This window comes from Hemitrygon akajei, chromosome 5 (genome assembly GCF_048418815.1).
Source record: "Hemitrygon akajei chromosome 5, sHemAka1.3, whole genome shotgun sequence".
Taxonomy (NCBI): Eukaryota; Metazoa; Chordata; class Chondrichthyes; order Myliobatiformes; family Dasyatidae; genus Hemitrygon; species Hemitrygon akajei.
The window spans coordinates 161,066,956-161,094,243 of NC_133128.1; the positions used below are offsets into that span (position 1 = coordinate 161,066,956).

The window sequence follows — 27,288 nt, forward strand, 5'->3', positions numbered from 1 at the left end:
AATCATTCAGTTGCTGCTACATTTCTTGCTACGGTTGAGAATCTCTCATCTTCGATTATACCTATCATCCTTTATAGTCCTGCACATAATGTGCTGTAGTCCATAAATTTGTTCAGCCACTGATACATAACGCTGTAATTGGACTAGTTCAAAGAATTTGGAAAATATTGGCAGCTTGATCACACTGGAGTGCTACATGGCCATAAAGATCTGCTATTGCTGCCTTAGATAAGGAGTCAAGGTGTTTGTTCCCACTAGTTACTTCATCCTTCCCGTAAGTTTGAGCCACACAGTTTATAACAGCAACTGCAGTAAGTAACTGAAAAAGCTGGAAAAGGTTCATAGTTAGTTCACCGTGTTTTATCGGAGTTCTGAAGATGTGAGAAACCCACAATTTCCTTAACTGTCCATTGTCGTGTGCTACTCCTGAGGCATAATGAGATTCGATGTAATTATTTACACAGTACAGGCTCTGGTTAAGGCAAAAAAGGTCCAGCTAGAACAGGAGGGAAGCTAGCTGCGCCTCCTCACCAGATACACAAGATGAACACACCATGTTTCCACTACGATTCACCGCCAAATTCTCTTCCAGTATCAGACTGGAAGGAAAAGCCACAAAAAAAAATTAAATGTGGTCTTGTATTAAGTGGCATTTTGCAACGGGCAGTTTTAAAATCATACAAGTTCTCAAGTACATCAGGAGATCCCGCTTTTTCTGGCAGATGGAGCACAAGTGCTAGAAGTAGTCTTCCAATTTACATAGGGTTTCACTGATATACAGGAGGCCACACCGGGAGCACTGGATACAGTTGGTGACGCTAACAGACTCACAGGTGAAATGTCACTTCACCTGGAAGAACTGTTTGGGGCCCAGAATGGTAGTCAGGGAGAAGGTGTAGGGGCAGGTGTAGCACTTATTCAACTTGCAAGGATAAATACAAGAAGGGAGATCATTGGGGAAGGAAAAGCAGGATGTTCTGGTGGCCACTCACTTCAGTTCTACTTCCATTCCAACATGCCAGACCACGGCCTCTACTGCTGCGATGAGGCCACACACAGGCTGGAGGAGCAACACCTTATATTCCTTCTGGGTAGCCTCCAACCTGATGGCATGAACATCAATGATCAAACTTCAGGTAACTGCCCACCCCACCCCTCTTTCACCTTATCTCTTTACCCATCCATCACCTCCCTCTAGTGCTCCTCCCCCTTCCCTTTCTTCCATGTTCTTCAACCCTCTATCGAATTCCCCTTCTCCAGCCCTTTATCTCTCACCAATCAACTCCCCAGCTCTTTACTTTACCCTTCCCCCAGTTTCTCCTATCACCTACCACTTTTACTTCTTCCTCATCTTCCCCCTATCTTCTTGCTCTGACTTATCTTTTCTTCCCCCAGTCCTCACAAAGGGTCTTACCCTGAAGTGTCAACTGTTTACCCTTTTCCATAGATGCCACCTGTCCTGCTGAGTTCCTCCAGCAGTTTGTGTGTGTGTTGTTTGGATTTTGAACATCTGCAGATATTCTCCTGTTTGGGAAATTTATCAAGATGGCCTTGGCCCAAGGGCATCTTCAAGCCCAGTGGGTAGGCTGCCTGCAAACAAACATACCACTCACGGACATCCCCATGCCTGATCCCTGTGTCCACAGTCTCTTTTCTAGTTTGCTGGATCAAAGAACTGCAAAACCCATATACTTAGCATAGTATTATCTAAACTATGCTGCTCAAAACAAAAATAACCAGTCACAAGTGGTTAAAAGAGCCACGTGTATAAAGAAAACTGAAGTTTACAGCAAAATTTTAACAAACTAATCTGGTAAAGATTGGCCAAAATTTAGTCACTGTCAATTAGGTTAAATATAAAACAAAGCTACAACTTAAAATAACATAGGACAGTATCGCAATACTTTTAAAGCAATATACAATATTGACCAGAAACTATAATAGAGCAGCCAGGAAGTCTCACACAAACATTACCCTCTCCCCCCCACCCCCCCCCCCCATCTCCCTTAATAGCTTTAATCCCTTGATGTTGTAATTGCCATTGGCAATTTAGCAAAACACACAATTTTATTTAACTCTTCTCATCTCACATAAGTAACAGTATATGTTTTCTTTAAGCTAGGTTACAATTTATTTATAACAACAGTTATTAAGACAGAAGTCCTCACTTTGAGTTAATTCAGAATACTTTTGAAAATATTTACTACATAACTGTGTATTCCTATACAAATTCTACATATTCATTAATATCATTGGCATAAAAAAAAGCAGAGGACAAAAGACAACCTGCAGTGCAAGGGAAATATTTACTGGAGCTCCCACTAGATACTTTCAGCAAATATATAAATCAACATTTCACCCGTTTGCCTTAGTACTACTGGGAACCACTACCTGTGGCAGGACACCAGCTGATGCCAGACTCACTGAGTACTGAAGAAGTGTTAGTTGGTGCGGGTCTTGTTGAAACCATGTCTGGGGAAGGCAGTGGTACAGAATCTAGTTCATCCTCAAATTCTGGCCCTAATTGTTTATTTTCAAATGCTGAAGTCGACATTTTTGTCCTTTGCCTGTCAAATCTGTGCCTTTTCTTCCTTTAACTTTTACTCAATCTCCCCGCAGGACTCATCTAACCATTTTTGATTTTCATGTCAATACTGAACAATAATATTTTTCTTTCTGCAACACATATGCAGACATTCACTTAGTCCATTCCACAGATACAATATACTTCTCAATGTACTTCCTTTTTCCTCCAATACAGTGCACGCTTAATGCTTTCTGGTACAAACACGCACACTACCAGAGTCATTTTGAGGACTGCAACAGGAGACTTTCATGTTACCATTCACACGTATTCAATTAGGGCGCAGTCATACACATTGCAGAATTCTTTTTAAACAGTACACTTACTAAATTTTCCTGTGCTTTGTCTGGGGCACAACCCAGCCCATGACAACCTTTGTTTTTATCAAAAACTTTCCTATGTCAGCTTGACTACTCTGTACAGGAAGAAATGTGTGTTCCAGCAGCAGACTCAAGTTCCTCGCTCAAAGACGAGCAGCCTAGGATTTAGGACTGATCAGTTAGGGTTAGGTTGAGATTATGCGGGCAGTGGGCAAATCAGCCCTCCTGTGCTTTTTGATTTCGTCACTTGAGATTCAGTTTCACGCAACCCTGCCACTTTGAACTGGCCCACGCCTTCATTAACCAGGTCCAACACTTGCCTTTGTTGAATCTTGCCCCTCTTGACATAGGACATCGGGTTTGTGGGGGTTTAGCAAGGGTTAATCGGGGTGTGCTTAGGGTTTGTGGGGCTGAAGACAGGGTTAATCAGGACATGCCTAGGGTTTGTGGGGGTGTGTTCCTCTTTCGTACTTTAGGATTAGGTTTGAGTGTTGGGCTGGTGGATGTATATGTGTGGCTGGAAGAGGTAAGACTGCAGAGTTTTGAGTGGGGATGTATGAGGTGCTATGGCGGATAGGCTCATATGGTGAAGCCAGGTTAATCTGGCCCATGCCTTTCATTATCGTGGTCCGACACCACTTGGTTCAGCAAACCGGGTGTGTGCTGGGACACGTCGTCAGTAATGCACCCTCGGATTGTCAGGTGTTTCAGGCCTTTAATCACTAGATACCCTCCCCAAGGTGGCCCAACAGTGTCCAGCTCAGACACTGCTTGTGTTTTTCCCAGGGACCAAGATAATGAGAGGCATGTAATTCTGAGGGTTAGCATTAGGGTTAGGGAAAACTCCAATCAACTGTTGTCACCCATAAAATAACCAAAATAACTGGGGCCAGAACGCACAAACTCTTACGACTCAAGCATTCTTTTTATTTTACTTGTGCACAAAGAGATCAGCCTGGATGTGTCTCTCTCACCGCTCTGAAGTCTGAACCGAAAACTGCTATTTTTTTAAAAAATATATACAATATTGGCTCATCAGTTACAGATATTGACCAGTTGGTAAATTGTGCATGTTGGAATTCCTTACTTGCAGGATCAATCATCATTCACAATAGATGTATTAAAAGTTAAGCAAAACTTCAAACTGACAACCAATGATATTTTGAAGTTAATAAAGCAATTGTCCCATAGTTGTTGGGGGTGAATCACATCCTTCTGTTATTCCTATCTCATCTATCTCTGGCACTCCCTATTGTGTAACTGGATGCCATGTTTTAGGAAGGCCTTTCTAGAAAAGTGTCACTACAGAGGTCTCACTCGTCTGACTTGAGTACACATTGCCACAATCACCCCTGCCTATCTTGTCTATAAGTAAGCAGATGTGTCTACAGCAGACTCACTTGACTACAACTGCCCTAGGCTATCCAATACCTGGACCATATAACAATTACAGCACGGAAACAGGCCATCTCGGCCCTTGCAGTCCGTGCCAAACGCTTACTCTCAGCTAGTCCCACCTACCTGCACTCAGCCCATAACCCTCCATTCCTTTTCTGTCCATGTACCTATCCAATTTTTTGACCTCTATCAAGTCCTCCCCTCACCCTTCCAAGAATAAAGACCTAATTTGTTCAACCTTTCTCTGTATCTTAGGTGCTGCAACCCAGGTAACATTCTAGTAAATCTCCTCTGTACTCTATTTTCTTTGACATCTTTCCTATAATTCAGTGACCAAAACTGTACACAGTACTCCAAATTTGCCCTCACCAATGCCTTGTACAATTTTAACATTACATCCCAACTCCTATAACTCAATGCTCTGATTTATAAAGGCCAGCATACCAAAAGCTTTCTTCACCACCCTATCCACATCAGATTCCACCTTCAGGGAACTATGCACCATTATTCCTAGATCACCCTGTTCTACTGCATTCCTCAATGCCCTACCATTTACCATGTATGTCCTATTTTGATTAGTCCTACCACAATGTAGCACCTCACACTTATCAGCATTAAACTCCATCTGCCATCTTTCAGCCTACTGTTCTAACTGGCCTACATCTTTCTGCAAGCTTTGAAAACCTACTTCATTATCCACAACACCACCTACATTAGTATCATCCACATACTAACTAATCCATTTACCACCCCATCATTCAGATCATTAATGTATATGACAAACAACACTGGACCCAATACAGGTCCCTGAGGCACACCACTAGTCACCAGCCTCCAACCTGACAAACAGTTATCCACCACTACTCTCTGGCATCTCCCATCCAGCCACTGCTGAATCCATTTTACTACTTCAATATTAACACCTAACCATTGAACCTTCCTAACTAACCTTCCGTGCGGAACCTTGTCAAAGGCCTTACTGAAGTCCATATAGACAACATCCACTGCTTTACCCTCGTCAACTTTCCTAGTAACCTCTTCAAAAAATTCAATAAGATTTGTCAAACATGACCTTCCACGCACAAGTCCCTGTTGACTGTTCCTAATCAGACCCTGTCTATCCAGATAATTATATATACCATCTCTAAGAATACTTCCCATTAATTTACCCACCACTGCCGTCAAACTTGCAGGCCGATAATTGCTAGGTTTACTCTTAGAGTCCTTTTTTAACAATGGAACCATATGAGCAATACGCCAATCCTCCGGTACCATCCCCGTTTCTAATGACATTTGAAATATTTCTATCAGAGCCCCTGCTATTTCTACACCAACTTCCCTCAAGGTCCTAGGGCAGGGGTGTCAAACTCATTTTAGGTCACGGGCCGGATTGAGCAAAATGCAGCTTCATGCGGGCCGGATCAGTCGGACGCGTGCGAACGCAGCTTTCGTTGCCTCCGTTTTTTCAGCCTGCTCTCATGTGTCTCAGTCTCTGCTATAACTACAAAGTGTTTCACTTTACAAATTCCGTTTCTTATGAAGAAGACTGCCGAGCAAGACTGCCGAATAAACACTAAAAACCCTGAAAACCTGGTACCTGAATAAACTCAGCATTAGCCATATCATACGCCATAGGCGCTTCGATTACTGGGGCCAGCTTTAATAGTAATTAGATATTATCTCGCGGGCCAAAGATAATTCCACCGCGGGTCAAATTTGGCCCGCGGGCCTTGAGTTTGACATATATGTCCTAGGGTATATCCTGTCAGGACCCAGAGACTTATCCACTTTTATATTCTTTAAAAGCGCCAGTACTTCCTCTTCTTTAATCATAATAGTTGCCATAACTACCCTACTTGTTTCCCTTTAGCTTACACAATTCAATATCCTTCTCCTTAGTGAATACTGAAGAAAAGAAATTGTTCAAAATCTCCCCCATCTCTTTTGGTTCCACAAATAGCTGTCCACTCTGATTCTCTAAGGGACCAATTTTATCCCTCACTATCCTTTTGCTGTTAATATAACTGTAGAAACCCTATGGATTTATTTTCACCTTACTTGCCAAAGTAACCTCATCTTTTTTTAGCTTTTCTAATTTTTTTCTTAAGATTCTTTTTACATTCTTTATATTCCTCGAGCACCACATTTACTCCATGCTGCCTAGACGTTGTCTTTACTCCTTGCTTTACTGCAACTTCCACTCTATCACTTCCTAGTTTCTCATTTAATCTCCACTCTCATCCTCAGCTGGCTTCACCCATCACCTACCAGCTTGTACTCCTTCCCCTCCACCTAACTTCCTATTTTACCTTCTTCTCCCTTCCCTCTTAGCCCTGATGAAGGGTCTCAGCCCAAAATGTGGACAGTTCATTCCCCTCCACAGATGTTGCCCGACTTGTGGAGATCCTCCATCATTTTGTGTTTCAGAGATCTCGCTACCTTATTCTGATGATTAATGCCAAGACCCTCACCATAATTTTTTCAGGAATAGTCAGAAGCAGGAGTGTAGAAAAAAATAAGAGGGAACTAACTGCAGATGTTCAAAATGGCAGATTATCATAAAGTAATTTCTGCTAGCCTTGGCAAAATTTTGAACCAGCCAACCGGATCACAATGTCTAATCAATATCCATTTGGACTCTGGAGGAGTACCTATATAAGCCAGCATTCTAAGGAGACAGCCCCCTCAACTGTGCACTGATGATGGCTTCTTGATTGGAGCTGAAACATCTACAAATATTTTGCCAAACTCGAGTGATTAACCAAACTTCTAAATGTTACAAGCTGTGCTCAAATGTAATGTGCCCCAAGCTGCCAAGTAGTGAGAAGATGCAAACTACAGAATTCCGATATTCAGCGCAGCATATTTTGGTTTATAAATTTAGACTTGCATGTGAACCTTCGCTGTTGTAGATGGTCTGCCAATGCATTTTTTCCTCAAATTTAATAGAGAAAGCATTAATTACATTGAGAATATTTTGATACTTTGACTGTGATTTAACGACTTGTGTACCGTTTGAATTGGAAATAATGTTCTAATAAGCTGCAGTGAGAGAGATTTAACAAAGAGCAAGTTAGAAAAAACTGAAATTAATGAATAGATGTTAAGTAGAAAACTTATTGTCCCCCTTAGTCTTTACAAGCTGATACTAGCGAGAATGGGCCATGTCTTCTGCTCACTAGTTCAAGCTTATGTAGCCTGGTCCTCTTTGACCAGCATAGTACTTGTTGCAGTTACACTAGATTTTGGAGATAACATTTTCAGGCAGAGTGTAGGTGGTGAAAACACCAATGATAACAGGGGATCTATTAATAGGGTCATTATTAACACTGAGGAAAATCTAATTATAAATTTGCAAAAATATGAAAAAAGTACAGCACCTTGCCATCGGGACATCAGTTTATCATAATTGCTTGCTCGTTAAAAAAAGAGCAGCTCTCAGTGGCATTCTTTGAGGTGGGGTAATATGCTAAATCCATACTAAATATGTGGACATGTGTTGCTTTCAAGCAAGTTGGGAATTACTGCTTTTGAAGACATGATATAAATGCAAGCTAATTATGGGTAGTTTCTGTCTGCTTTTCTTACTGAAACAGTTGAGATGCAGATACTCTGGTAGCATAGCAGATGCCACGACCCTGTTACAGCTTACGCCACGGCATTGAGGTTCAGAGTCCAATTCCAGCACTGTCTGTGAGAAATTTATATATCTCTCCCATATTGGTGTCCACCAAATGCTCTAGTCTGGCTTCCTCCCACAATCCAAAGACATACTGGTTCACTGAATGGCCAATTAAATAAAATGTCAAAAGATTAACATCCATCTTAACAACAAAAGATGTTAAAAACATCTTAAAAACAAAATACAACTTAAAAAGATGTGAAAATATCATTAGAAATGTGTCTTTCCTGCCACTGCACATGCCTTTTAAAAGTATATGAATTTTGAGAACAATGTTTCTATTCAAATCAAAATAATAACCCTATTTAGAAGTTTCTTTGTCTTACAATACCACAGCAACCTATGCAAAACAGTTTGCTGTATACCGTATATTTCTAAATAATAATGGATAATCACTAAATAATTGCTAATCACATTAAAATGGAAGAGCATAGCTTCAATGCGAATAGAAGCAATGTCCTGATTCACTATCTGCCAGGTGTCTTACAGACCACAAAACACAAGAGCTTAATCAGGCCATTCAGCCCATCAAGTCTGGCCAGTATTCCATCTTGGCTGATTTATTATCCCTCTCAACCTCTCATAACCTTTGTCCCCCTTACCAATCAAGAACCTATCATCCTCTGCTTTAAATGCACCCAATAACTTGGCCTCCACAGCTGTCTGTAGCAATGAATTCCACAGATTCAACACACACTGGCTAAAGAAACTTTTCCTCATCCCTATTCTAAAGAGACATCATTCTATTCTGAGCCTGTGTCCTCTGGTCCCAGACTTCCCCACTTAAAGCACAATGTAACCTTAAATAGCCTTTACTGCATCTACACACCAGGCATCAAAGCAGGAAGAAACTAAGTTAAAGTTTTAGATGAATGCTGATGAAAATGCATCCAACCGTGAATGTCAATTTTGTACCCCCCCCCCCAAAAAACAATGTTTCCTGGCCAGATGATAATTTCCAAAATTCCAGTCTGTAATTCAGATTTGCATTTGTTTTGCTTTATTTATTTTTTAAAAAAAGGTGCTTTGGATGGTTACAATAACTCAACATCTCTTCACAGTAAAAACTCAATGTATAATGCATATGCATCACTGAATCCTGTTGCTGCTATCCGGGATCCTATCAAAAATAATCAGGACAACAATGCTGACTTAATACTTACTTTCTACACATGGAAAAAAACTATAGAATTTATTACAGTCTTGTGAACTATGCAGAAACATCAATTTTCATAATCAAGCTAAATTTAAGACATTTAGGCACAAATAATTCCCAAGGATGAGCAGAGAAAATTGTTTTTGCTAATACAGGCTGATAACTACTTCAGAAAGATTCTTGTCTAAAATAGTTTATTTTAGTTAATAGTAGTTCATCCTCTAATTGCACTGACTGCCAATTAGCATTGTACAGGAAGGGGGCTTCAACCAAAGTATCCAAACAAAGTGCAGATTGACAAACTGGCATAATTGGGATCAAAAACAGAAGTTATAAACAAATGGAACAAACAGCGGAGCGATTCCATAAATGTCTGCCCAGCCCATGTTTTCTCCCAGTTTCTGCCTCCTTCCCCTCACTAGTCCAATTGTTTGTCCCCCCCCCACCTCATCACCACCACTACAGTTGTCTTCAGCTACCAAGTGAAGTCTACCTCTCACACTCACCTTGTTTCAATAATCACTCAGCACTCTATTCAATGTATAAAACACACTAGACAACTTACTCAGAAAGGTAATCTGACCAGAGACTACATTTCATTGCCAGTTTCTGCAACAGGACAGACAAAATCTGAGAAAATATTGGTGGATGCAAGGTAGGAAGAAAATTGAGGAAAACTTTCATTGTTCTATTTGGTTGCTTTAGGCAACATTAACTTCAGTAGTTACATAGTTCATGCTGCTCCCTTGCTAGTTTCAAATGTGGACGTGTAATTTTTTAATATAACATCCAACAATACAGCAGAAGTATGATAGCTTATTCCCAAAACATTCTAACCACATCTCACCTAGTACTTTTGTTTTGGAAAGGGTGGGAGAAGAGAATAGTAATTATGTAACTAGCATTTATGACTAGACTGCAGCAAGTGTCACTACATTAACGGGGGAGAGAAGAGAGAGGAGGAGGAATACAGCAGCAATCACGTGATCATTTACTTTTTAACGCCTCTTGTTGATTTACCCACAACGGAAATAAAGCACCTTGTGAGCCTGCATTGACAGATTCTGAAAGAACATATAATGCCCTCTTTACAGTTCCACTCAGATACGCTATTCTATTATAAATGAACTACGAAATCTTCGCAGCAAATATTGCAAGTATCAAACTGGCTATAATGGAGGCAATTTTAAACCAGTACAAAACGATGGTGACAGTTTTAAAAGAATGAGGGAAGTTGAAAATAATCTTTAGCAATTGACAAGTGCAAAGCAATGTATCGAGATTCCTTTTTTTTTAAATCTAACAGCTTTCCCATAGCCCTTTCTAACGCTGGCACATTTAACATCGAGAGGAATGCAAACTCAATTGCTTGAAGCTAATGACTGGACGATGCTCAATTTCGTATCTCCGAGACATTCACAATACCAACAAGAGCATTTCCAGAGTTCTGAAATCAACATGTATCACAACAAGTGCAATAACAAACGAAGACTTAATTACAAATGGTTAAACAATCAGAATATAATTATTAAGCAGGAATGGGACTACCCTTTATTGCGCTGTTCTTATTTGGGGCCGTCTTAAATAAATGTCAGGTTTGTTAAAAGGACATTATTGTTTTGCAAATAAAAACTCAATTTCGCATACACATAAACAAAGATATCAGTACATCGCTCTAAAAGTGTAACTGCAAAGGCGCTCTCAACTCATTTACCAGCAAGAACAGGCTGCCCTGAAGATTGTGGTGGTGAGGTGAGGGTTTGTGTGACAATGGGGGGTTCTCTCCTGTGCGAGGCGAGATTGGGCGACCCCTCGCTCTATCCGAGAAACTGTCGGGGATCGCTCATCCCTCCTGGGCTGTGCGCGGGCTCGTGCAACTCCTCTAATCGGCGCGTGCACGCAAAAAGGCTGGAATAAACACCGCCACTAATAAATACACATTCAAATCGCGTTGCCCCCACAACAGCAGCTGAAGTGAGCGAACTTCCAAAGTCTAAAAAGTTGAAAGGCCAGAATCTGGCAACTTTAAATGGCTGAGCCTGGAGTGAAGGTCAGCCGCTCGAGAAGTTTCCTTCAATGTTTAAACCCGCTTCTGTCGCTCCCCTGCTCCAGAGTGGGAGGGGTGGCAGCACAGGCCAGACCCCGACGGCAGCACAGACAAACTCCAGCCCTGACTGAACACATCGCAGGACTTGTAATCAATCGGGCTCCCTCCACAAAATTTCTCGCAACAAAAGCAGGCGCACACTTTCGGAATACATCCGTGTACGTTTTTACAACGTTATTTACACCAGGAGTTAACTACTTCGGGAGGACGGGGTGGAAGAAGTTGCAAGAGATGCCTACTTTGCCTTAATCTTGCTTTCCTGGATGATCCGCTGTAATAGCTCGTCTCTTCTTATTATTGATAGGTTCCTAAGCGTTTCGCCCCCTTGCTTCCCGCACCGGAATCAGAGCCGCTCACAAGTTGAGTGACGTCGCTGGGAAGGGGAGGGAGGGAGGCAGCCTGTGCGCCAGCTTTAAAATCTCGGCAGGCATTCGTTTAAAGGGAAACCACCGGGGGAGCTGCAATATCAGCCAGCACCGCGTGTTTAATGTAAATATTAGACCGTTTTAAGTTTGCTTCGGTCCACGTCAATTGGTGTGGCTATGCGCGCTTCAGAACTCAGATTAAAACCTTCGCAATTCCCCGGCTGCCGTTCCCGCACACCCGCTGGCTGGTCTGGCTCGCCCCACTCTCAGTAAACTACGAGTCACTCAGAACTCAGTCACTTGCTCCCTGCCCCTCGCCAAATCTGGTTCGGCCGCCCCAACACGGGCTCCTGGATTGCTCAAGAAAACTGGAGCAGCTAGCCTCTTACTTCTGCTCCACCATTCGACATGTCGGTAGCTGATCTGTCCCAAAGCTCAGCTCTCCTCCGGTGCCAGTGTCTACCTCCTATTTAAATACCTGCAATGATTTTATCCCTCCCAATCTCCTATAACCTTATAAGATACTTGCATTCTTCTAATACTGAGTTCTTCGTCATTCCCAAATTAACTATTTGTATTCTGCTGCAGAGCCCCGGGGTATGGCATTCCTTCCAATGCTTCACTGCTTTTTTCTTGTTCTGTCCAACCAAGAAAGCCCCTTTTTTAAATCAATTATTTGTCATCTAATACCTTTTATGACATAGCATTAACTTTTGCTTGTACTGAGTCTGCCAAGTGCTTTGGATCAATTTGCTTTATATAAAATGCTATACAAATGTACATTGCTCAACTTCAGCCAGCTCTTTGCCCTTGCACTTCCCTGCTTCTAAGTCTTATGCTTTAACAAATGTTTTATCATCCATCCTTTCTACCATTTCCCTTTTGATTCCAGAGTCAATTGTTCTCCCACTGTCATATTCTGAATGTTTTCCCCAAACCCTTCATAGAACCATAGAACATTACAGCACAGAAACAGGCCTTTTGGCCCTTCTTGGCTGTGCCGAACCATTTCTCTGCCTAGTCCCACTGACCTGCACCTGGACCATATCCCTCCATACCCCTCTCATCCATGTACCTGTCCAAGGTTTTCTTAAATGTTAAAAGTGAGCCTGCATTTACCACTTCATCTGGCAGCTCATTCCACACACCTACCACTCTCTGTGTGAAGAAGCCCCACCCCAATGTTGCCTTTAAACTTTTTCCCCCTTCACCCTTAATCCATGTCCTCTGTTTTTTTTTCTCCCCTACCCTCAGTGGAAAAAGCCTGCTTGCATTCACACTATCTATACCCATCATAATTTTATATACCTCTATCAAATCTCCCCTGATTCTTCTACGCTCCAGGGAATAAAGTCCTAACTTATTCAACCGTTCTCTGTAATTCAGTTTCTCAAGTCCAGGCAACATCCTTGTAAACCTCCTCTGCACTCTTTCAACCTTATTAATATCCTTCCTGTAATTAGGTGACTAAAACTGCTCACAATACTCCAAATTTGGCCTCACCAATGCCTTATACAATCTCACCATAACATTCCAACTCTTATACTCAATATTTTGATTTATTCAGTCATTCATTCATTCATTCATTCTAATCTATTTCAAGAACTTTCTATAAATAACTTTTTGATTATGCTTTTCTTGCCACCATTGACTATTCCATCATGATCTGGGAAAGGCTTTTGGATTTGTTTGTTACATTAAAATATTGCTATGACTGCGAAAATAAGTCAGAATAAGAAGGTGGGGGAAGGGGAAGGAGTAAAAGTTAAAACTGGTAGGTGAGGCCAAGTGGGTAGGGGAGGGTGGATGAAGTAAAAAGCTGGGAGGTGATAGGTGGAAAATGCAAAGGGCAAAGAAGAAAGAATCTGATAGAGGAGAGTGGACCATGGGGGAAAGCGAAGGAGGAGGGCCACCAGTGGAAGGTGATATGCAGGTGAGAAGAGAAGAGGTAAGAAGACAGGCCGAGTGGGAAATGGGAGAATGATTACCAGATATTAGAGAAAGCAATGTTTATGCCAGCAGGTCAGAGACTACACAGGCAGAATATAAGGTGTTGCTTCTCCATACTGAAAATGGCCTCACTGTGGCAGTGGAGGAGACTATGGACCAACATGTTAGAATGGGAATTGGAACTAAAACTGAGCCATCAGGAAATCCTTTCTGTTGTGAGCAGAGTGAAGGTGTTTGACAAAGCAACTTCGCTCCATCTACAGCCTACTTTGTGTCTCACCGATGTAGAGGAGGCCACATTGGGAGCTCTGTATACAATAGGCGAATGCTACAGATTTGCAGGTGAAGTGTTGCCTCACTTAGAGGGAATGTTTGGGGCCCTGAACAGAAGTGAAGGAGGAGGTGAATAGACAGATTCTTCCGCTTGTAAGGATAAATGCTAGGCTAGAGATTAGTGGGGAGGGATGAATGGCCAATGGAATCGTGGAGGGAGCAATCCCTGCAGAAAGCTGAAAGATGTGTTTGGTAGTAGGATTCCATGGAAGATGCAGAGAATGATGTGCTGGAAACAGAGGCTCCTGGGGTGGTAGGTGAGGACAAGAGGAACACAATCCCTCTTAAGCCTCGTGAAGATTGTGTGAGAGTGGATGTCCAGGAAATGGAGGGGGATGCAGGTGGGAAGGGAAACACTGCTCTTTGAAAAAGGAGGACATTTCTGATGTCCTGGTAAGGAAAGCCTTGTCCTGGGAACAAATACAGCATAGACAAAGGAACTGAGAAAAGGAAATGGCACTTTTACAGGAGAAGAGGTGTAATCAGGATAGCTGTGAAATGCAGTAGGTTTCTAAAAGATATTGGTAGATAGTTTGCCCCCAGAGACAGAGATCAAGAAAGAGGAGAGAGGTCTCGGAAATGAACCAAGTAAATGTAAGGGCAGGGTGCAAGTTGGACACAAATTTGATGAAATCGACAAGCTCTCCATGGGTGCATGAAGCAGCAACAATGGAGCCATGAGTGTAGTGCAGAAAGAGTCTTGGAGCATTACCAGAGCAGGCTTGGAATATAGACAGTTTCACTTGGCCAACAAAAAGGCAGGCATAGCTAGGGCCCTTACAAGTGCCCATGGCTACATCTTGGGCTTGGAGAAAGTGGAAGGAGCCGAAAGAAAAATTGTTGAGTGTGAGGACCAATTTAGTTGAATGGAGGAGGGTGGTGGTGGAGGGAAATTAGTCAGGTCTGTTGTCAAGAAAGAAGAGGAGAGCTTTAAGGCCTTCTTAATGGGGGATAGAAGTGTATAGGGACTGGATATCCATGTTGAAAATGAGCTGATCAGGACCAGGGAGTTGAGAGTTGATGAGGAGATCAAGAGCATATGAAATATCACGGATGTAGGTGGGAAGCGAATAAACTTTTCATTATGCTTCCACTGGTTTAAACTTTTACAAAAAGAAACATTAAACCTATATTTTAAATGGCCTGGTAATATCAGATCTCACCCAGGAATGCTCATTTGTTTTGTCATTAAGTCTATTACAGAAAATACATTATTCTTGTGAAAAAAATTTCAAAATTTACTAAAAGGTTTACACATCACATAAACATAACAAATACTTACAAAGATGATTGTGAAAAAGATAAAGTTAATCAGTAGAAGATATAGAGAAAATAAGGCATTTTGCCAGATAAGGGAAGTATTTGGCAGTATTCTTTGCCTATTTTCATGCATGAATAAACAATTTAAACAGGTCAATCTATCTCTAATGACAGAAACACTCTGAAAAAATAATAAGAAATTTCTTTACCCCTGCTCACTAGATACTGTTTAAAAATAATGTGATTTTTTTTCTCAGCATTATATCAGTTAAGCACTCAAAATAACAAATTCCAATTCATTTATTTTAAAGTTACTTGTAAACTGATTTCCTTCAAAACTTAAACCCTCAAGCCATATTATAGATTTCGAATGTCTGCTAGATTCTTTTTTTTGCATTGAAAAAATACAATATGTTTTTGATTATAATAAAATTGAGGTTGAATAAGTATCTGTATGCACTTACTGTTTCTTTTCAGATATATATGGCAGTAAATGATGGGTGCATAGAGCAATGAATCAAATATTATGAATTTTGAGATGGAGATCTGCATAATAAATGAAAATTGACTATTTCACTTATAGTGTACAAGCCAGTTCCTTTGGCTTAACATTTGATAAAATAATCTTCAGCACAGAGATAAGACGGTAATATACTGACCCAAAGTTTACTATCCCAATCAGATGCTACAGCAGCTTCAGATGTCACAGCTAAAGCTGCACATCAAAAAATTAACATCTTAGTTGCTAAACTCTGCCATTAGCTTCCTGAAAACAAAACTGAAATGCCATTATTGAAATAGATAGAATATTACTACGTTCCTGTAACTGCAGGTAGATATGAAAACACTTAAGTAAATTACTGATTTCATCCTTGGCCATGTAATAAGAACTTGGCAGTTTCTGTAGTAGTGAAAGGTATTATACTAAGTATTGGATTGTGATTCATTGCATATATTTTAAAACATTTTATGGAGCTTTCCTTTTTATCTTAATCTTTCTTAATCCAATCTATTAAGTATTTCTACATTTCCCTTTAGAGTCCTGATTCAATATTAATCTATTCACTGTTAAGCTTAGTCTTCCATCCTTGCACAAATAATACTGCAGATGTCCAATCGGATTGATGAATAAATGTCCCAATGAAGGGTCTCAGCCTGAAACTTTGACTCTTTGTTCATTTACAAAGATGCTGTATGTCCTGCTAAGTTCCTCCAGCATTTTCTGCATGTTGCTTTGGATTTCTTGCATCTGCAGAATCTGTTGTGTTAATGAATGAAAGAAACTGGTCTTTGTCCTAATATATCAGGTTCAGGTTCCCTGTTTACCCCTGTGTCATTATCAGCAAATTATTTCAGCTTATCATGTAAAATCCATAAAGTATCTTTGCATCAAAAAGCTAAGTCTAACGAACAGTCTGACCTTTTATATACAGTGCTGCGACAAATTAAAACCTGTCTTAATTACAGATTATGATTGAATACACTGTGGTGAATCTGCAGAATTAATTGCCACAGGTGACTGTGGAAGCCAAGTCTTCACATATATTTAAGGCAGAGGTTGATAGGTTCTTGATTAGTCAGGGCAAGAAGGGATACAGACAGATGGCAGGAGATTGGGGCTGAGAGGGAAAATGGATCAGTCATGATGAAATGATGGAGCAGATTTAATGGGCCAAATGGCCTAATTCTATACCTATATCTTATGGTCTTAAGGCTATTTAATAACGGTAAGTTTGTTTTGTGTACGTTTATTCATCATGGAATTTTTGTTAATTATCGCAGGTTTTTTGTCATGGTTACATTCCAACCCCATATTTCATTTGCAAAACTTCAAGAGTAATCACAATTGACCTTGAAGCTGTGTCCAAGATCTCTGATTATCACGTGGCTATGATGAGAATTCCATTCTCTGCAAATCCCTTCATTTTCCATGCACTACTTGGAAATGTTTTGGGAATTTTTTCATTGTTGCCTGATTAAAAGCCTGAAGCTCCATATCCAGCAGCACTATTGGAATATTTTCACCACTTGCACTGCAAAGAAGACAGATCATCGTAAGCTTTTCAAGAGCAATAATGTAAAGACAATTAAACAGGCCTTACTAGTGATGTCCACATACCAGAAACAAATTACGTACTTCTCCCTCAGGTTTTCAACTACCAGTACACCTAATAACACGAAAAAAATACACGAAGTCCTCATGATATATTGCTTATCTAAACCTTCAGCAATCAGCTGTTTTATGATCGATTATTTAAAACCAGTTAGATGAATGAGTAGAGCTGTGACAGGTCCCTGGAATCAATAAAGTGACTTACACAAGTATCCTCAAAATTTCCAAATGGTTAAGATGTTATATAGAATTACATTGAATACACAGCACAGCAAGAGGCCATTTGCTATAATTAGTCTTTGCTGGAACACTTTAGTTTCATCATCCTAATATTCACTGTATAAATCTATTTCATTTTCTCTCACATAGTTTCCATCTTTTTAATGGAATCACATAACGATTACAACACAGAAGAGAGCTATTAATTTCACCAATTCTTTGTAAAGCCTTCCAGTCAGTTTTATTTTCCATTCTTTCCCATAATTTTGCATTTTTTTAACCTTCACTAATCACCCAGTTTCTTTCTGGAATAAGCAATAGAATCTACAACATGACACTTCCAGGTAATACATGTCACTTCAAAGTTATTTGATTACTTTTATTTTCTATTGAGATACAGTGCAGAGAAGGCCCTTCCAACTCTGCTGAGCTGTGCAACAGCTCCCGATTTAACCCTAGCCAAATCACGAGACAATTTACAGTGATCACTTAACTTACCAACCAGTACGTCTTTGAACTGTGGGAGGAAACTGGAGCACCTAGAGGAAACCCACAGGGTCACAGGGAGAACGTACAAGCTCCTTACAGGCAACAGCAGGAATTGAACCTGGGTCATCTGTACTGTAAAGCATTGTGCTAACCATGATACTACCATGCCTCTCAATTTTTACAAGTCACAAGTTACAGATCTGAGTCCTCTGATTGCTGACCACTTTGCTAAAGGGAATCCTTTCATTGTATTTACTGCAACTAAGCTCATCTTTCAAACTTGTGTTCAACCTTCCTTCCTCCAATGTGGCCAACCACAGAAACATTTGTCTATCCTTATGGCTCAAATCACTCATCTCCAGACATCTGTTCTGCACTCTCCTGGAGCGTTCACATCTTTCAGTGACCAGAAATAACACAATTAATACACAACAGTTGTGTCTTAATTGCTGCTTTATCATTTCATTTCTATTGTACTCCATGTCCTCGTTTATGAAGTCTGGCTGACCGAATGCTTTAATAACTTTTTCTCAGTCTGTCTCCTCCCCTGCTGAGGTATATACACATTTATGCTTGTCTAGTTTAATTCTGAAAATAACTAAGGTACTTGCCTGAAATAGTTTCTATAGTAGTCAGGAAGCATTAGTCTCACAGAAGGGATTTTTAATTTCCCATTAGACATATTTGTAAATATTTTATAATTATGGCAATTTTCTTGAATTCTCCCACAAGCAAAAATATTCAACATGAATTTCAGATTGTTTGCATTTGTCTTTGAGCTCTTTAAACTTGACAGGTGATGTCAAAAGTGCACACACATGGTGCAAAGAACTAAATGGCATATTAGTGAGGACTATTGATTGCATTGTGAATCGTGTTTGTATGCATACAGATAAGGCAGATCATGCTGGGAACATACAATGCTGATCTGATGCCACCCACTCCTGCCATTGTATAGATTGGAATTTCAGTCTCACAGTTGAATATAGTTCAGCAGCAAGGAAGGGAATCATTTCTTGTCTTTGACTACTTATAGATGAATTCATATCCTTTGAATTTTTCACCATTCTACAAATGTTTGATGATTGCTGAGCTCGTGCTCAGTGGCGACATTCTACGAGGAGTGTATGTCAGGTACATAGTGGCTCTGTTCCTGACTTTAAGAACCAGCTGTTGCCAGGCCTTTATAGGGATTCCTTTAGTAGCACATCATGAGCGTAAACGTGAGCTGAGGGCATACAGAGACAAATGAGCTGCCATAGTGGGAAGAGAGTAAGATTCTCATCTAGGGGTCATAATTCCCTGGGTGTCCAAAGAACAACTGCACTAGCTCAGTGAGGATCACTATGCAAAATATCTGTTTGTTAATGAAGTCATCCTCAATTTGTCACCTGATGCAAATACAACTGAAGTCCCAGAGCAAGGCAAGGATCACATTGGCAGTTGCTGCAAAGTAACCATGACAATAAGTGTTGGGCAGTTTGCTCTTTCCAGGCTGCTAGCCAATCCAATTCACTATTTTCTAAAGGTCCAGCTATATTTCTTCCTCTCTTACCAGAGCACATGACTTTACCAATAATGTAGACTTCCTTATTATTTTGGTTGCCATCAAATAGGTACAAATTCTTTTACTATATGTCAAATGTGCTTTATTTGAGGAATGAAAGATATTCAATTCTCTTCACTTACAGCTTGAGCATGGGTGGTGAATCATGTGGACCAATATTCCAGTATTCTTTCATTAGAAGAGATAAATAAAAAAGGAGGAAATTACATAGCCCTTCAGGGTTATTTAATAAGATCTGGTTCATGTGATTTTGGTCCTGGCCTCCATCTTCTTGACAGATCCCAAAGCCCTTGCTTCTCTTTTCATTCAAAACAATAAATCCAATAATATTGACTTTGAATGTATTCAGTAACTGAATGACCACAGATCTCTGGCATGGAAATTTTAGATTCAGACCTCACGGATTGAATTTCTCCTAACCTCCATCATAAACAGGTAATCCTTTTTTTTCCTCCAACTATCTCCGTATTTTTGGATACAGTATCTACATGTGGGGAATATCTAGTGACAGCTTGCAGTGTCAGCCTGCCACAGGAAGCCAAAGGATAGCTTCTGGAAAACAAAGGACTTTGAGCTGATGTCATGCCTGATGAATATTGTTAGTCAGCCATGCATGTAATGAAAGCCTTTTTGCTACATGAATAGAGTAGATCACTGGCATACTGTTTCAACCTATTGCCCTGTTGGCACAGACTGGCTTGACCATACTTGGCATAGTGTCAACATTTATGCTAGCTTCCAGCATGCAAGGGACACATTGAATAACACCAAAGTATGTAAAGAAAGGAAGGAAAGGAAAGAGAGATAGATAAGCGACTCTTTCTGATGGAAGAAGACATCCAAGATGAAGCATAATAATCACGACCCTATTTTCCCATGCAGTAAGATCACTACCCATCCCTTTGTCATTGACCATATCACAGCATCTAGAATGTAAAAAACTCTCCATGAAATTAGCATTCTAAACAAACTTTCCGGTATTTCATTGAGTAGTATCAGCCACTGCTGACTTGTGCGTTTCATGTTTTTATTTTTGGCATGAAAGGAGACCCATTCAAGACATCCCATTAATCTAATATCCTGTTTAATTCTGCAGGAAGTAGTAAACATTGCCCAGTCCAACTCAAGCTCATCCCTTCCTTCGGTTAAGTGCATCTTCAAGGAAATTGCTTCAGGAAAGATAGCAGCATAGTCAAGGCTGCCTGCAAACCTGACCATTTGTTTTTCTTTCTTCTTCCATCTGGTAAATGTACAGGAACTTGAAAACCCACCTGTCTAGACTTAAGAACAATTTCTTTCCCCTGCTGTCAGAATCCTAATCCAATATCATCTTTCACATCCCCTTCCTGGTGATACTTCCAATTCTACCTCTTCTGATTATTCCGTTGCTGTCACTTTAGCATTTATTTTTACACTGCTTCAGTACACTCTACAACCTTAGCACCATTCTGCTGTTTCCTGCTTGTTGTATTTATTATGATGATCTATACTGCTTTCTTTGCAAGCTTCATGCAAATAAGGAATTTCATTGCACCCTGGTGTATATGGGAATAGACTAATCTGAATCCAAAACTTTCCAAGTAGTTTATTGTCTCTCATATGCCTGTCAACTCCACATTGATTCTTCTGTCCAGTGCCCATATCAGAGCTAATTCCTAGCAGCCAATTGACCAACCAACCAGTTTTGAAAGGAAATGGCGTACCTGAGGGAAAACTACAGAAAGAATTCAAACTCCACAATTGGGAAGTTAGGATTGAACCCAGTTTGCTGAATCTATGAAGTAGCAGCACTAAATGCTACACTGCAGTGCCTATTAACATTTCAAAATGAGCAAAGCAGAGCCTCCCAAGGAAGCCCGAGCAGAGAATGTGCACGTTCCACACACGAGGTCAAAGCTAAACTCATGTTACAGAAGCCTATATCTCAAGCAGTCGGAGGTAATATTAAATCAAGCGGACTATACATGACAACATTTTGAGCATCTGTTTGCAATGAGAGGTTGCAATGGAAACTGAAATGTTATCCGTTAGCTAACTAAATGTTATCAGCTGGGATCCACAAGCTGAAATGGAGCTGACCGTTGCTAGACTGAATAGACTTAATTCTATGGGCAGTCTTCTGCCAACTTTGTGCCGTTCACCTCCTTGCTCCTTAACATCCCCTGCAGACACTCTAAACAAGATTCCCAACATGCTGAAAATTTCATTCCCCTTTATGCTTTCTGAATTTATAATCTGTTCTTTGATGTAGATAAGATCTTGAACCATACCATCTTCACCCTCTGCCCAGGCTGCAGGGTAACTGCATCTGATGTAGTAACTCACCATTTGCTGACACCACCTCTCCCTTAATTTAATAACCATATGAATTATATCAGTTTCAGAGTTGAGTTGGTGTCTGCAATTGTGAAATCAGGTGATTAGGTTGCATAGGTTATCACTTGTATGGGTTATATTCCTTTAAATTCCAAAATGGGAAAGGAATAACACAAAATTAAAATACATGAAGAAAGTATCAGGTCCATAAATTCACTAATTACATCTTATATGTAAGAGTTTGTGGCTTAAGAGGAAGACAGGATATGAAAGGTAGACTTATGTATGAAACTGTTAACTTCACATAATTAATTACACTCACAACCGATGGTCAGCCGACAACCAATCCCAAGTTGATTTTCCCTGATTGATCGTTGTTCAAGTTTAATTATCATTCAACCATACATGAATATAGTCAAACAAAACAGCATTCCTCCAGGGCCAAGGTACTAAACACATTACCAACAGCACACAACACATGGAACATAGACTTATGATAGCAGAAAACATATAGCCACCCACAAAAAGAATAGCCCAAGTCCCTGTGAGGTATTGCCTATAGATTGGTGGTATTCTGGCTCCAGGTCTCATCAGTAGATAGGCGAGCAAACATAACAAAAAGTGCAAAAAACATCCAGCATTGTCTCCGTATTATGTAGGGCAAAACCAGGCCTGGCACTCTCTGTTAATTTGGTTATGTGAGTGTGGTTATGCCATAACCATAAACAGAACTGTTTATCCCAGCTTTTTTCATATCCTGTCACTCTCATAACTGAATAGCTAAAAGTACATTTAGCTTGATTTACATGGTTGCAAAGGCTGCAGCAATGTTACCTACATGGACAATACTCTGGTTTGGAATGAGTCCTGATTAATTAGGATTACAACTGGATTGAACTCCTTGAATTTCCTGCACAAATACATACAAGATAAACACAAAGTACACTGCAGATGCTGTGGTCAAAGCAACACGTACAAACAAACTGGAGGAACTTAGCAGGTCGGGCAGCACCTGTGGAAATGAGCAGTCAACGTTTCGGGCCAAGACCCTTCATCAGGACTTGGCCCGAAACATTGACTGCTTGTTTCCACGGATGCTGCCCGACCTGCTGAGTTCCTCCAGCTTGTTTGTACATACAAGATGTTGGGCTTAAATCCTTATATGGATCTCCTGACCTACCTCTACTCTTCCCACTGTCTCTGAACATCTCCAAGGATCTTCCTTACCCTTCATGAAAATAGAGAATCTTACCTACTCCCCATCCCCTCTAACAAACTTTTCAGTATATATTTTGAGACCCTGGAGATATTTTCTCCAACATTGTTCTACTCTTTAAAGTTAACCAGGTCAGATTTATTTAAGGAATAACTGGCAGCACTCATACCCATCACAGAGTACTTTTCCTTTAAGATGTGAATTCTGTCTTTTAACCATTCAGGCTAACATTAGTTAGAATAAACTCTGCAGTATTGGGTCCCTAGTATTACAGTTAGAACAATCTGAACAGTGCAGAAATGATCAGGTAACTCAAAGCTGCAATGTTACCTGCTTTGCACTCAATATATATGAGTTTACTCTAAATTTTAAAGATGTAAAAGGTACATTTAAGCTGTTTCTTAGTTTGTTCTGAGTTTAATCTGCTACAGGGTCTGACTGAAACTTCACCTTCTTCCGCCTGTCCATCGTCCTCTCCCTCTTCCTTCTCATAACATTCAACTTACTCAGCAAGATTGCCATAGTCAGATCATAATGGTCTATCAGATTTTGAGCATTTCTTCTTTACTATTCTGGATCTTTGCCATTTAGAATTGCATAGAATTAGGAGGAAAGCTCTCTAATAGGAAATGTCAGGATTGTACAGCAGTGCCCCTTCAATCTTACCGTAGGTGGGGTCTACTTTATGTTGTACATTTTAACTGGATGTTTCATCCTTCTGAAATGAACAACTAATCCCCAAGGACTTGTTTACCAATCCCTTTGAGGAGATGAAAGGTTAATCCGAGTAAATAGAATAACCTAGGGCTGTTCCTCAGATACAGTGCTCATTTCCTTTGAAGTGGAAGTCAATAACTTTGAAGATGCCCTAGGTTTTTTTTTGAACACCAATTATGTAATATTTCTATCTTGTGGGCAGATAGAAAGCTGAATTGCAGTACCAGAGCTACTGAAAGAAGCATTATCAGGTCAGATAGGAGACCAAACTTCTAAAACCGAAGAAGTTACTTCTTAAATCAACAATCTACTCATTTTTTCCAAATCAGTTCAGTAGCCCAGGAGCACCATTTCAAGAGCCTAAAGGAGTTCAACAAATAATCTTGAACTGAAATGCTAATGATTTCCCTTTTAGAAGTTGATGTTGTACTTTCCTGAACCATCCAGTTGTCCTTAATCATAGTTGTATATTTGCTTATCCTTGGGGAGAGTCTAATGGTTACGTTTATGGTGAAATGGGTGGCACCAGACTACATGGCAACACATCCTTGGGTGTGTTGGTTGTTAAGACAAATGACTCATCTCATTGCATGCTTTGATGTACATGTTTTAAATAAATCTGAATCTGGACTGTTTGTCCAGGGAACGGATCTCTCCAGATGATGATCTAAAAATATGAGCTTGAATTCCCTCACAGCAAGTGGATTATTGAAGATCAGTTAATGTAGGTTAAGTATATAATTTTAGTCAGTATCAAAAACATCCATTAGAAATCACAGATTTATCTGGTCTGTAATTATAGTTCTCTCTTTACTGTCTGCTAAAACACTTGTAACCCTTTCAGTTCAAGGGCAAATAGCAATGACATTACATTTTAACATTGTTGAAGATTCTGCAAATTTTCAGAGAATTAACTAAAGAATCCAATGGCAAGACATGCATTGAACAAACACCCGGCAGTTGCAATTACCCTTCTGTCTCACTGCTTCAGCAAAATATTAATGCAAGGAAATCTTATAGAAAACAAGGTGGGAATATGCAAAAATGTAATCTGTGAAATTACAAAAATAAATTTTGTAGGATATTACAAATAGTACTGTCATGAATCCATGGAATCAGAGTAATGTCAGAGGGCAAAAAATTCAATATTGCTGGTACGTAGACACACTGGGGCATGAGAACATGTGATCTACAGTTCACATCCAGTTCATATGAAATTGGTATTTCTACCTCAAATCAGGCATGCAATCTGCTCTACCTAAGCATGCTCTTCATTAGCTGCTTGCCCGTTTGGTTGGAAGTAAGAATCAAGCTTTACTAATCTACATTAAAAAAATCATTATCTTTTAAAGGTAGCGTGTATTTTAACCCTAGGCAGCAAGGAAAATTTCCAAGTAGAGAGATTACTGCTACCATTTCAGAAAGGTTACGCAGGATCTCTGATTCAGTTTTGGAAATGAAGGTCTATGCAGTAGTCTGAAAGGGAGGGATTCTGTTCTGCTTTCAACAGGCAGAAATCACTCTGACCAATACAATCAAATTGCTGGAGGAACTCAGCAAGTCGGGTTGCATCAAAGGAGAGGAATAAACAATTGACATTTCAGGCCAAGACCCTTGGTCAGGACGGGAAAAGAAGGGGATAGAATCCCAAAAAAGAAAGCGAGGGGAGTGTGAGGAGTATAAGCCAGCAGGTGATAGGAGAAGCCGTCTGAGAGGGAAAGTGGGTGGGTGGGTGAGTGGGAGAAGAGGGACACTCTGACCAGTATATCTGCTGTGGCTAGTAAGAACTTATTAAAGCGATTACTGGTGCTAGCTTACCTCCCAATAGAACACTATAGCACCAAAAGATGTCTGGCAGCTTCGAGGAATGCAAGGTAAACAGTTCACCTCTCAGGCTACCTAGTCCTCTCACACTGTAACAAATTACCTAAAATAATCTTCTCTATTTTCCTGTTCTCTCACAATCACTAGATCCCTTCTTTCTTCATTTTCAAATTGGTAATACAGAATCTAGAAATACTTACAACTTTACTGCCAGTTAAAGCCACATTAATCAGATGTGCTTGGAGTTTGAGAACATAACCTAATTGATATTTCATTGTGCAACTCAGAGATTGATACGGTGCCATAGATTCCATTAAACTAAGACTCTATTTCTAGTTTCTTAGGTGGATGCAAACATTTTCAAGCCACTTTTGCAGGTAATTTATCATCATTGAAGGTGACCAAACCTGAACACAATGCTCCAAATTAGGCCTCACTAACATCTTATACAGCTTCAACATAACATCCCAACTCCTCCACTCAATACTTTGATTTATAAAGGCCAATGTGCCAAAAGCTCTCTTTACAACTGTATCTAATTGTGATGTTTCTTTCAAGGAATAATGGATCGGTATTCCCAGATCTCTCTATTCTACCACACGCCTCAGTGCCCTACCAGGAACCGAGTAAGTTCTACCCTGCTTTGTCCTCACCAAGTGTAACACCTCACACTTGACTTCATTAAATTCCATCTGTCATTTGTCAAAACCCTTGCTAAAGTCCATTTAGACAAAAACCACTGCCTTGCCTTCATCAACTTTTCTGGTTACTTCCTTGAAAAACTATAAGATTGGTTAGACATGACCAACTATACACAAAGTCATATATCCAAATGCCTATATATACAATCCCTTAGAATACCTTCAATAACTTACCCACTACTAATGTCGGGCTCACAGGCCTATAACTTCCTGGTTTATTTTAGAGCCAGGAAATGTTGGCGCGTGGCCTAGTGGATAAGGCATTAGGTCTAGTGATCTGAAGGTCACTGTTTCGAGCCTCAGCTGAGGCAGCGTGTTGTGTCCTTGAGCAAGGCACTTAACAACACATTTCTCTGTGACGACACTGGTGCCAAGCTGCTTGGGTCCTAGTGCCCTTCCCTTGGACAACATCGGTGGCGTGGAGAGGGGAAGGCTTGCAGCTTGGGCAACTGCCAGTCTCCCAAACAACCCTGCCCAGGCCTGCGCCCTGGAAACCTTGCAAGGTGCAAATCCATGGTCTCACGAGACTAATGGATGCCTATTACTATTATTATTTTAGAGCCTTTCTTAAACAATGGAACAACGTTAGTTATCTTCCAATCCTCCGGCAGAACACACATGATTAAGGATATGTGTACAGTCCATGACCTCACTGCGGTTTTGCCTCACTTCTATGGACTCTGTGTCCATCTCCTGAGTAAATACAGATGCAAAAAAAATCCATTTAAGTCCTCCCATATCTCTTTCAACTCCGTGCATAAATGACCACTCTGATTTTCAAGAGGACCAATTTTTCTCTTGCTATTCTTTTGCCCTTAATCTGTTAATGTAATTGAGATTCTCCTTCACTTTGTCTGCTAGAACAACCTAAGGACTTTTTTTGGCCTTCATGATTTTCTTCTTGTGTTCCTTTGCATTTTTTATACTCCTCAAAGGGTCTCAGTGCCTCTTGAAAACCACGGTTTCCTAAT

General features: G+C 40.3%; 1 protein-coding gene across 14 annotated transcripts in view; it reads right to left on the minus strand.

Annotated features, from left to right (window-relative positions):
* Window positions 1-11,611, minus strand: part of LOC140728384 (PTB domain-containing engulfment adapter protein 1-like) — a 383,776-nt gene extending 372,165 nt beyond the window's left edge. For 4 of the 14 annotated variants that reach the window (XM_073047019.1, XM_073047016.1, XM_073047013.1 and 1 more), the window contains exon 1: window positions 11,487-11,611. Coding sequence is in view for 1 of the 14 variants with exons in the window: in XM_073047012.1 (XP_072903113.1) it covers window position 11,487 (1 nt within the window). In the remaining 13 variants the exon portion in view is untranslated. Of the gene's footprint in view, window positions 1-10,854; window positions 11,049-11,486 lie in introns of those variants that run through there. The other 10 variants (XM_073047018.1, XM_073047017.1, XM_073047024.1 and 7 more) reach the window with 8 other exon arrangements.
* Between the last annotated feature and the right edge of the window lie 15,677 nt (window positions 11,612-27,288).